Raw genomic sequence first — 12,096 nt, forward strand, 5'->3', positions numbered from 1 at the left:
AGGGGATCAAACCTGAGTCCTTATTCCAGGACAGTGGTTCTTAATTTCTGCTGCACTTTGTAATCACCAGGCTGCACCTCTGCTCAACCACATAAGACTTCTGGGGCTGGGACCCAGGCAGCAGGGATGTTATAGGTGCTGTGGGTGGAACCACTGCCCTGGAGAGACGGCCTCTGTGTCCACTGAGGGTATCGGTATAATAATATTTACTAATGTGTTCGAGTGGGAACGTCAGCAGCTGGGAATGCTGTGATTCTCATCTCAGGACCCCCTGCCACTGCTCCAGCAGCTGAGCCCTGGCGGCTCTGCAGCTACTTCAACAACAAGGAAAAGGTATTAGTGAAACCCAAGGGTTGATATTAATCAGAAAGAAAAGCCTTAAGCAAAAAGGTAAAAGGTAACTTTTGTTCAACAATGAACACTCGTGAAACAGCAATGAAATGGTATTAAAATGTCTGTGATTACGTATTTCTCAGCATTCATCTGATAACTAAAGCAGCATGAAGCAATAGTTGCACTTAAAAAAAATGACAAGAAAATAGCTATTCATTTAGTTGACAGAGAAGGTTCGTGTCCTCTGTAAGATCACTAGTGTCACTGTCATCACCAAGGTGAATGTCAGCGCAGGCGGGTAGAAGCATCCCCCTGCGCTCGTCCTTACACTGAGGGGGCGTCTTGGCTCCTTGGCCTGGAGTTCCTGGAGAAAACCTGGGTCCTTCTGGGAGGAGTCTGGGGAGGGGCCGGCCTGCCCTGGGCCCCAGGTCAGCGAGGCCCCGGGATTGCATATTGCCGCGTGGTGGCTGCGGAGTATGGACACGTTCCAGAGGAGGCCTGACGTTCCTAGGCTGGGGACAGCGTGGAGGGAGTGACACTCTGGGCCTGGGAACGACTCTGGCTCTGCATTCTCAGGGCTGGACCCCTCTGGAGAGCCGTGACAGCTGGGGGTCCTGCCAGCAGCTGCTCTGTCTCTCTTGCCGCCCAGCCCGTGGCCTTCCTGCAGGGAAGGCACGTGGCCTGGGGGGCAGTGCCAGAGGAGTCAGGTGGGGCCACAGACAGAAGAGCACATGTCCCCTGCCCCCTGCCTGTTGCACCATATTCCATAAAAATAAACACGTGTTCCTGTTCGTCTATTGCTAATGTTATGGCATTCCAGGCACTGGCACCAGCGTTAATCCACCAGAATCCATCCAGAGGCAGCCGCGAGGATCGGGATCTATGGAGCTTCCATTTAGCAGTGCCCATCAGTCCCATGCTCTGCACAGTGCTGTGAAAACGATATGAAAGGGTGAAAACAAAAGGAATCCATGGGCAGAAGGTCCCAGGGCTTTATGGCGTCGTTGGCGATGACTTACACTGTACAGCATCACGCAGGTGTGTCTGCCTGTGTGTCCACCCTTGCCAGGCCCGCTCCTCTGCACCCGCACACAACTGGCCCAGGCTCTTCATGCGCATGCGCCCGGGGAGGCTCATAGGTGGTTGCTCTTGGAGAGGTAGGCGATGAGGGCCACGGCCACGCCCACGTAGATGCCGGTCCCGATGGTGATGGAGAGCACGGCCAGGAAGAGGGCCCGCCGGGAGCTGGTGCTGGCCTGGTGAAAGTCCCCCTTGGCCACGGCTTTGTTCGTCTGCAGCGGGAGGAGGGAGAGGAAAAAGGGGGCCAGGATGAGCAAGGGGAACCGAGAGGGGACTCACGGAGGGGGAGTTGTGCAGGGAAGGCGGGGGGCTGTCGCTCACCACTGCTCCCCCCTGCCCTGCAAGGCAGTCAAAGCTTAAGGGAAAGAAAGCGAAGCCCCGGGGATACCCAGGCCGGCAGTTGTCAGCCGAGCACCAGCCACGGGAGTCCCGGGTCTCAGGCACCAGGACGCGAGGGCGGGGACGTCACAGCTCAGCGGCCCCCTTCTGCCCGGTAAAGATACGTGAACAGTTTTCTAAAGTGTGTTCACACTTACCTCCTCTGGTCCTTACAGTGTACGGCGGTGTGGGGAAGGAAACGGTAGTGCTCGTTACCCGGAGAGGAGCCCGGGGCGTAAGAGCCTTCAGTGGACTGCGGGTACTGAGATTCCGCCCCTCAGCCGGTGGCGCGGGAATCTGCGTGCCCGATGCCCCCTCCCTGCCATGGCGGGGCCGGAAAATTCATCCACCAGTGAAATAACTCGAGGTGAGACCAGCGCCTCTATTTCTGGTCACCCGATTGCACAGTGAGGTGTTAGTTTAGTAAGATTCATGTTGCCTCGGGGTCATGAGGCAGCTGGGAACATGGAGGTTTCGGGTGTTGTGTCTGATATGGCGTGTTTTTTTTTTTTTTTTTTTTCAGTACTCGGGCCTCTCACTGCTGCGGCCTCTCCCATTGTGGAGCACAGGCTCCGGACACACAGGCCCAGCGGCCATGGCTCACGGGCTCAGCCGCTCCACGGCATGTGGGATCTTCCCGGACCGGGGCACGAACACGTGTCCCCTGCATCGGCAGGCGGGCTCTCAACCACTGCGCCACCAGGGAAGCCCTGATTTGGCGTCTTGTGCTGGACTCCACCTCCACCACTGCCAGCCCCCTCCTCCTTGTCCCCTCGACAAGGGAGGCCCCGGGCTGTGGGGACCATCATGTGATCCAGCTGTGACATCACGTCTGATGCCCCCTGAGTGATGGCAGATGAGGGTGGAGGCCAGCAGGGCAGGTGCCCCCGGAGCGTCATGGGGCGCTGAGGAGGGCTGACCCCCGGCAGGGCGGGGTCCTCCTCGTCAGGGCAAAGGCAGAGCCCACTCCCCGTGTGGGATGTCCTGACCCCCTCAGGACCCATCTCCAGAAACCGACTCTCACCGGATCCCATTTCCATGCGTGTTGAGTGTATTTCTACTTTTGCGGGCAGGATGGGAGATGGCATCCTGTTCACTCAGACACCGAGGTCCCAGACTCAGAGGTCACTAGGAGATGACTTTCCGTCCTCCGCAGCTCTGCCCCCGACCTGATGAGACGTCAGGTGGAGAAGGGCCTCCGGTCTGCTCGTGTCCTTTTATTTTTTCCTCTAACTTCTGTTTCTTCAGGGCCAGTTTTATGTCCTCGTCCCCAACTTTTGGGCTTGGAAGTGAGCCTGGGGGTTCCCTGTGGACGATCTTTGATGAAGCGGATTGAAGAGAACATGAGCACGAAGCTCCCAGGACAACAGTAACTACGTCTCAGCTGAGTTCACCCCAAACTCTCCAGGCCCCTCCCTGCTGGCCCCCGGCTTCTGTCAGGGTGGGCCCCCCAGCCCCAGCCCAGCCGGGGCTCTGCTGCAGGAGCCACAGACAGACAGACAGACACACCGGGAGGCCGGGCCGGGCATTCGCACCCCGCGGGGAGCTCCCAACTCCAAGGGCTGCCCGTCTCATCTGGGTCCATGCACGGCTGGAAGCCCCGGTGAGCTGCTTATAATGCCTGCATCGGCTGGGCTCCCCGAGGGCCGCCCTGGGACGGCCTGACCCGCGGGTGTGGGACCGAATCCGGGCGCTCCGTCCTCTCTCCTGACGGGTGGGCTCACTGTCCTCTGCTGACCTACATCATCCCCAGCCGGGCAGCTTAAATCAAGAACAAGCCTCTAACGTCTCCCAGGTTCCGGGGTTAGGGGTTTGGGAGCCCCTCGGTGGGTGACTCTGCCTGGGCCTGGAGGGGCCTGGGCTGCAGTCTCTTGACGTCCTGGCTGCGTTGTGGGCTGAGGCAGGAGCTCACAGCGTCCCCCTACTGGGACCCACCCGCTCCTTCCTTGCGGCCCCGCAGCCCTCGGGTCCACCTAGGGTGCCCTCCCAGACGGCGGCCTGGCCTCACGGTCTCTGGGGACCAGCTCCTGGGGCCCCTGCACAGAAGTGGGGCTGTGGCTGGGGCTTGGCTGACGTTTGCACAGCTGAAAGGAAACTCTTGTGAAGAAGGACGCACACACAGGCGACACAGTGGGTGGCCCCTCCTTCCAGGAAGAGCAGAATCCCAGGGGGTGCAGCCTCGGGGCAGTGACAGATGGGGGTCCCGCTGAAGCTCATCCTGAGGGAGTCCCCACGGGCAGCTTTCTGTCCGTGTGGCCTCTGTGACCCCAGAGGCCGACCCCAGGGCTGCCACATTGGGCAGAGGGAGGGGCACGGCGTGTGTCACCGGACAGCCCCTCGGGCCCTGTCTGCAAATGGCCGTCCCACTCCCCCCAGGCTGGGAACGTCCCTGCAGCTGGTTTTCCTTCCCTGCCCTTTTGGCCAGAGATCACCAAGTGAAGTTCATTCCTTTCTTTTCTGAGGTCTTTTGCTCAGAAAACAGAAAGTGCAGGTGACTGGCCTGGTTCTGAGCAGCATCTTCTGTGCGCCAGGGGCTCAGAGGGACCCAGAGAGTGTGCTGTCCACCCTCATGGACGCTGCTTGGAGTATACGTCACAGGCGAGGGAGAGAGTCTTAACTCAGGTCGAAGAGAGCTGGAGGTCAGAGTCAGGGAGTGCCTGGGCCCCCGAGACACCGCTCGCTGGGCACTGGGTGTAGCCACCGCCCTGACCTGGGGAAACGTCCCCCAACCTACCCAGGACGTGCTGAGCTCACGCATAGCCCACTGGGATATTCCACATTCAAACACGTACTCTGGTTCTTTAGGTGAATAACTACCCTCACTCACCTGGTTTTAAAACTATGTAGAAAACCCAACTTAAAATTCAAGAGCAGAAGTAGAATATCGGCGCTAAAACTCATGGAAACACTGACTCCCTCCCTTGCATGAAGTGTTATTTAAATGGAGGAAATAAAAATCATAGAAACAGAGAACGCACAGCTGGGACCAATGTGCTTAGGCCAGAATTGACCATCAGAGCCGTGATCCAGATACAGCGTGAGGTCCGTCCCAGGTGCTGCCCCCGTCAGCCTCTGAGGCTGGGACGGCTCTAGGTCAAGCACCCACGCGGAGGAACCGGCCATCAGAAGTCGGGAAGGTCCTCAGACACATTGCAAGCTCGTTTTGTGCAGGTTTCTAGGGTGAGAAATGACCCGTTTGCAGGGGAACGAAGTCAAATTCGCATCCTCGGCTGCCCTTATCCTCTGACACTTCCTCCCTCTGTGGTGATTGGGAGCGTTTAGGGGCTGGTTTCATAGCAGGCTCGTCTCCTGGTCTGACAGGTGCCAGGCCCCCTTTCTTCTGGTGCTTCTGGTGCGTCCAGTCTGGCCCCGACCTGCAGCCATCCTCACCCCCTTCCCAGTGCACGCCGCCTCCCTCCCACCTGAGGCCCGGCTCACCTGAGAGGTTTGTCTGGCCCTCGGCTCAGGGGGCCCAGGTCCTTACTCCTCCCTCAGCCCTTTCCTTCCTTCCTTCCTTTGCTCACTTGCAACAGCTAGAGGTTTGACATCGCGACAGGCAACGGCCCAGGATGGCGACGGGGCTGCACAGCCGCGTTTGCCAATTTCCAAAACGAGAACGGAACCGAAGTAGAGGTTCTGAAGCCCTCCATCCCCCCGCCCCCTGAGGGGACAAGGGGCCGGGTGTGTGGAGGCAGGGAGGGGATCTGAGGGACCAGAATGCGAGTCCGGGTTCTCTCCATGAGGGGCATAGGCGCCGCCTCCCCCTTCAGTCCCACTGAGAGCAGCTCCGATGGGACACTGGGCGTCTGTCTTGATGTGTGTCCCCTGCATGGAGGGCAGGAGACCCTTCCCGCCTGGACGACCCAGAAGGTAGGGGTGGGCTGGGCAGCAGCGTCGGGGGGGAGCCGGGGTCAGCGCTCTCTGGGGGGACGGGCCAGCTCTCCCGTCGGTCAGGGGAGGAGTGGGTACTTCCTGGGGCAGACGCAGGCTGCCCGGGCTATCTTAGACCGTGTCCGACAGAGCCCAATGGAGGGGCAAGCAGACCCCCGAGGAAAATTCCAAACTCTAGTCGAGGATGCAGAGTGTGCGAGTGTGTGTGTGGGGTCTGCAGAGAACCCGCCAAATGCCTGGATGGGGAAGAGAGCTGCACACCCTTTGCAGGTGTGAGGCCCCCATGATGATGTGAGTGGGTGAGACTTTTCTACCCCCATCTGTCTCCACTCGCCATGCCTCGCCCCAAAGTGGCAGACCCCATGGTGGCAGCCTGGGGGTGGGGAGAGACCACACCCCTCCTTCCCAGGAACGGCTCAGGCATACCCCACCCGGTACATTGTAAAAGAACAGTGCTATCTGCCACCCAAGAATGGCTCCAAGGGAAGAGAGACCCAGTGGAAATCCACACTCTCATCTGGTCCTGCTGAGAGTGTGAATTCCTGTCACTACTTGGGAAACGCAACACTGCTTACAGCTGGCCATATAGACACACACACGATACAAGTGTTCCACTCCCGGCAAATACTCAACAGAAACGATGCATTTGTGCGCCAAGGGCACCTCCAAGCATGTCCGTAGCCATACCGACCATCAGAGCCCCGGCCTGGAAGTCATCCCAACATCCAACCACAGTAAAAGGATAAGTGACAATGGTACCCAATATGGTAATGAAATAAATCTCAGGAACATGACGTTGAACAGAAGAAGGCAGACACAGGAGTCTATTGCGTAGAGTACAAAACAGGCCAAAGTCATCCACACTGTTGGCAAAGGAGCCAGATTGGTGGTGTCCTTGGGGAGGGTCAGTAACCGGAAGAAAACACAGTCAAAACAATTTACTTTTACACCCTGAGATGATTTTAGAAATGATTCTACCAAGAGTTAAATGAACAAATAGGAACCATCTATAAAGAATAGAGAAACCCATTTCGTGAAACTAGTAAAATCTTGATATCAGAACCAGAGAAGGAAAGTAAGAGAAAAGGAAAGGAAGATGCTGATTCCCTACAGACGGATGCAGGTGAGATTCAGTGAGCGAGAGCCGGCTTCCTCTCCACGCTGCTCTCTGCCTCTGCATTTGCTGGGCCTTTTATGACCGTCCTTCACACCATTTTCACCCCTACCTCATCTATTATATGTCCACGGGGCTGTCCCTGCCCCCTGAGGGAGGGGAGGCCCCCGGGACTCCCGAGTCTTCATCCCAGGCTCACCACGGAGCATTGCAACGGCAGGTTCGCGGGCTCCGCGCAGGACCACTCAGTGAACTGATGAGCCAGCGGCCTTTCCTTCCAGCTCTCGAGGGCGACATGCTTTGGTCAGAAACACCCCCACGTCCAGGAAGCCCTCGGCTGGTAATCGCGGGTCTTACGCAGAGTCTACGAGCTGATTAGGAGGAGACGCATCAGGCGTAGCCGAGAAGGAAGCGTTTACAACCACGGCTCCTTGCTGGGGTGGCTGTGCCAGGCACCCCCAAGGACCTGGAGGCCAGTTTGGGCAGCACGTGGTGCCTGCATGATGGAGGGGAGGGGTCCACAGTCCTCGGGGGTCCAGGAAGGAGGAGAGAGAGCAGCCAGGAGGGCGGCCGGGGGCTGCCGGGCAGGGGAGCGCTTCCACGATGGAGGCAGCTAATCTGTGCCGCCCCGCGTGGTGGCCACGAGCCGCCTATGGCTACTTAGCACTTGGGATGTGGTGAGTGTGACTGTGAGTTTTAATATCATTTAATTTTAATTAATATAAACATAAATAGCCAAATGTTGGGGGCCACCACGGTGGGCAGCACAGACCCACCGGGCAGAGAGTCCCACGGGGAGCGGTGTGGTGGGCGGGATGAACCCAAAGGAGGTGGAAACCCTGCAGGGCGGTTCAGGCATCAGTGCTGGGGGGCGGGGGTTTCCCCGCGCTCGGGAAACTGCTCCACACACGCCTGCCTCTGTGCCTTTAACTGTGAATGTATTTTGGTAGCTCAGTGTCAGGTGGAGATGAAGGAGGTTGGGGTGACCCTGTGAGAAGGCAATGCCCATGAAATCTGCAGAGGAAGGGGGGCCTTTGGACCCGGGGTGTGGAGTGGGCGTCCTGGTCTGGGGTCCACTGGCATCCCTCGCAGATGGAACCTATCAGGGGCTGATGCTGGGCCCCAGGCCTCCGTGACGTGTGGCAAGGTCCTGCGCTCCATCCCTGCTGGGGGACACCTCCCCCGAACCCCGGGAGACGATGCTCCCAGGGTCTGGTCCTGGACTGAGTTTACCACAAGCTTTTGTCAAAGTCCTCATTTCCTTTGGCTGTAAAATACACACTGTTGTTTGAGTTTCAGGAAAAACATGACTTTCTCTGCAATATATCTCTCCTTTGTTTTCCTTTTTTGTTTTTTTTAGCCGCATGGCTTGTAGGATCTTAACTCCCCGACTAGAAATCGAACCTGGGCCCTGGCAGCGAAAGCGCTGAATCCTAACTACTGGACGGCCACGGAATTCCCCTTGCTTTGTTTTCCTTACGGTCGCTTATTTTAGGGGCAGGAATCGCTAAGGTTGGAGGAGTCCACATCCACATCTTCCACAGACACGTGGTCCCACTCCGGTCGAGGAGCTGGGTCCCGGCACAGCCGGGATGGCCTCGGCGCCAGACCCCCGCCTCTGAGGCGTGTGACAGACACCCTCTCTCCCCCACAACCATCTCTCTGGAAATTTATAGCACTCTGGGTATTTTATGGCTCATTTTTCCTCCTGCACCAATATCTGTCGGGCTGGATTACATTTCTCTGCATCATTGCAAAGCTTATTTCCCTTATTTATGACTGTCTACCGCTTGCTGTGTGCTGGCGGGTACCCGGGGCTGCGCTGGAGGAGGGGGCCACGTGGCGGTTTAGCAGTTTCCATGGGGAGGAGGGAAAGCCTCTCAGGCCAGGGCTCACTCAGACCCACATGCACGCTGCTTTCCTTACGTGCTTTCGTTCCAGGAGCATTTTTATGACCTCCCCTCCCCCTTTTAAAGCAACCCTTCTATTTTAAGCCATGAAAAAAAAATAAATCTTGTGAGTTAGGTCTGAATGGCAGACAGATCAGTTATGAAACAAACGTACCCCCTGTGCTTGGGTAGAACCGGATGGGACCACAGGCTCCCCTGGGTGCTAGCACCAGGCCCCTTCACCTGGCCTTGGCCTGGGTCACTGCGGGGGCGGGGAGTTACCCATGATGGTGTCCGAGGGCCCCTGTCATCAAGGTCATTTTGTAGGAAACACAACAAAAAACATCAGTACGAGCAACGGCCCCTGTGCCGTCCTGTGCAGAAGCCTGAGTGACCTTGTTTCCATCCTCCAGCTGAGGTTAGAGGAGCCCCAGGACCCGCGGTTCCTGAGAGGCCCCGCCCAGTGCTTCACTTCCCACAGCTCAGGCCTCCCCCCTATGCTGGCCATGGGGCTCTGCTGGAGAGAAGCCTGCCTTGGTTTCCCCCTGTGACTAATCAGTATGAACTCATGTCTAGCTTCATACGGGCACAGATGGATAATACAAAAATAATTATACAGATGGAAATATTTCTCTCTATAAAGATGTAGACACATGTATTTCTACATATAGAACCAATAACATGCGAGTACACACATGTGTATTTCCTATTTCCTAGCTCTGTTACTGAGCAAACCCAGAATCAATGACACCCCAGTAGCAACAAGCACACCCAGTGCCCAGATAGTGGTTTCTAAAACCGCTTTCCAATAAAAGGGGTCAGAACTCCATGGGGAAGCGGCTGATTTTAGGACTCAGGCAGGTAATACACAAGATGAGCCCGGGACAGCATCTTATAGTACAAAAAAGGAAAAATACTCCAAGATCAAAAGGATGCGGGCACGTCAGGGGGACGCAGGAAATGCTCCCTATAGCCAAAGTGACAAAATAAATAATGTAGTATTGGATTATAAGCCAAAGTGTAAAATAAACATCCAAGGGTCCATACTGATATAAATAAATGATTGGCTGAATCAGTTCACCGGGGAGAATAGACAAATCTCCCATATAGACAAGTTTCAAATAATCTATGTAGGTCCTCCAGCCTCAGGGAAGTAAAGCACCCTTTGAGGGTGGGCTGCGCAGTGACTTCCTAGGACAGAGGACGGAATGGACGGCGGGAGGAAGAGTGACCTTGACGTGAAGAGACCCGACAGACACAACCACAGCCAGCATCCGCAGTGACAGGTTATGTTGATGGGACGCAGCACTGACCTTCACCTCCATGCTCCTCCTCCACAAACCCATAACCCCGGTCTAAGCAGGAGGAAAGCATCAGACAAGTCCCGATAGAGGGACATCCCACACCGTACCCCACCAGGTCTCCTCACAGATGTCAAAGTCATCAGAAACAGGGGACGCCTAAGACGTGTCACAGCCCAGAGGATCCCGAGGAGGCCTGACCGCCAGGTGCTGCGTGGATCCTGGCTGGGACCCAGGGGGGAGAAAGAGGGCATCAGACAACCGCTAAGGCGATCTGGACAGAGCACTTAGAGTACAATGGTGCAGCAACACTGGCCTTTACCTGGGGGACAGACGAGCCCCATGTGAGATGTTGATGGGGGTTTGTGGGTGACTGGGCTCAGGGAAGCCGCCAGCTCTGCACCCCTTTTCTCCATTTTCTGCAGAGCTAAATTGGTCTGAGATAAGCTGTTTATTTAAAAGGCAGGGTGTGGATGGGGCAGGTGAGAGGCCTGTCTGGTGCGGGGGCACGTTCCTGGGCTCCGTCCCTGAGAGCCGGGGTGGGGGGGGGGCGAGGCGGGGGGAGGGGCCGGCACACCTGCTCAAACCAGCACTGACAGGGAACTCGCTCAGCCCTTTTGCGGTACGTGGGCCTCTCACTGTTGTGGCCTCTCCCGTTGCGGAGCACAGGCTCGGGACGCGCAGGCTCAGCGACCATGGCTCACGGGCCCAGCCGCTCCGCGGCATGTGGGATCTTCCTGGACCAGGGCACGAACCCGTGTCTCCTGCATCGGCAGGCGGACTCTCAACCACTGCGCCACCAGGGAAGCCCTACTCGCTATTTCTGTGTCCGATTTTACTTTCCTCCCTAAAGCAGAGTTATAACACCTGTCTAGTGGGTGTTGTGACAATGTCAGCACAGGACACCCTGACCTACTGCTCCACGTCGAGCTCCATGCCAACAACTCACTTGCCTGGCCTTACTTCCTCCTTCCTGACACCACAGAGAATGACTGCTGTTAATACTGGTTTCCATAAACGTACCCTTAATATAACAATGTGTTAGGAAGATGTTCAAACACACAGAAAAGGTAAAAGAATCTGCAGTGAGCATATCAACCCCATCAGTTCACTATTAGCATTTTGTTTATGTTATTAGGTTCATCTATCCAGCTCTCTATCCATCCATCAACCCATCTTTTTTCTTTTGGATGCGTGTCAGGGTAAGTTGCAGACACTCCCTGCTAAGCACGTCTGCATATGACTCCATTGATGGAGAATGAGAGATGGGGAATTCAGGTTCGGTGTCAAGTGACAGAGCACCTGCCTCCTGGATCCTAACAGGTGCTCACGAACGGAAACTATTTCCATCATTTCATTCTTTACGCAAAAGTCCTGCTTCCTTTCTGGAAACAAATAAGGAGGAGATTAAAGATTTTAAAACCCAGGAGAGGAAAAATCAGACCTTTCTCTTTAAATACCCCTTGGGGACGAGAAAAATTTTTAGGAACAAAAATGAATGTTTGGGCCCTTGGGATCCAACAGTGGACGCAGGCTGGCCGATGTCTGCCCCATGTGTGTGGCCGCTTTCACCATGTGTTTGACACCTCCGGCACATGTGTGGTGGCTGTTCTGTGCCAGCGGAAACCTGTCAGGTGCTGGGTCGGTGCCTCTACGGAATCTGGGGGCCCCCCATGTTCCCTGCAGAAGAGCCCCCATGACTGGGCTTTGTCTTGTGCACAACAAGCTTCCTCAGATTGTTACATTACGGGTGACGTGATGGTCCTTTTATTTTCCTGCCAGTCCATGGCACAGAAAACCAATCACACAGCAAACAAAACACCCTTGTTTTAAAAAGTCTTCCCGTGACAGGGCCACTAGATAATCATGAATTATATTGCTCCAATGAAATTAAGAAAAGCTTGTTTCTTAAGAAGCAAAGACTAGCAAAGATTTAAATAAAAAATGAAAAAAATTCAGTGTTCCCTAGTAGACTGGAAATTTGGGAGAAAATCTGAATGCTTTAAAAGATGAATAATTAAATAACCATGTTATATCCCTATGGTGAGACATTAGGTCACCACAAACATCACTAATTACATGACAAGTACTCATGATATTGGTTACAAAA

General features: G+C 55.6%; 1 protein-coding gene across 5 annotated transcripts in view; it reads right to left on the reverse strand.

Moving 5' to 3' along the window:
• Nucleotides 1-391: 391 nt before the first annotated feature.
• Nucleotides 392-12,096, reverse strand: part of SYNDIG1 (synapse differentiation inducing 1) — a 117,360-nt gene continuing 105,655 nt past the window's right edge. For 4 of the 5 annotated variants that reach the window (XM_060032923.1, XM_060032920.1, XM_060032921.1 and 1 more), the window contains one exon: nt 392-1,625. In XM_060032923.1, coding sequence (XP_059888906.1) covers nt 1,467-1,625 — 159 coding nt within the window. In that variant the 3' untranslated portion in view covers nt 392-1,466. The remainder of the gene's footprint in view (nt 1,626-12,096) is intronic. The other variant, XR_009522210.1, reaches the window with a different exon arrangement.

Source organism: Delphinus delphis, chromosome 15 (genome assembly GCF_949987515.2).
Source record: "Delphinus delphis chromosome 15, mDelDel1.2, whole genome shotgun sequence".
Taxonomy (NCBI): domain Eukaryota; kingdom Metazoa; phylum Chordata; class Mammalia; order Artiodactyla; family Delphinidae; genus Delphinus; species Delphinus delphis.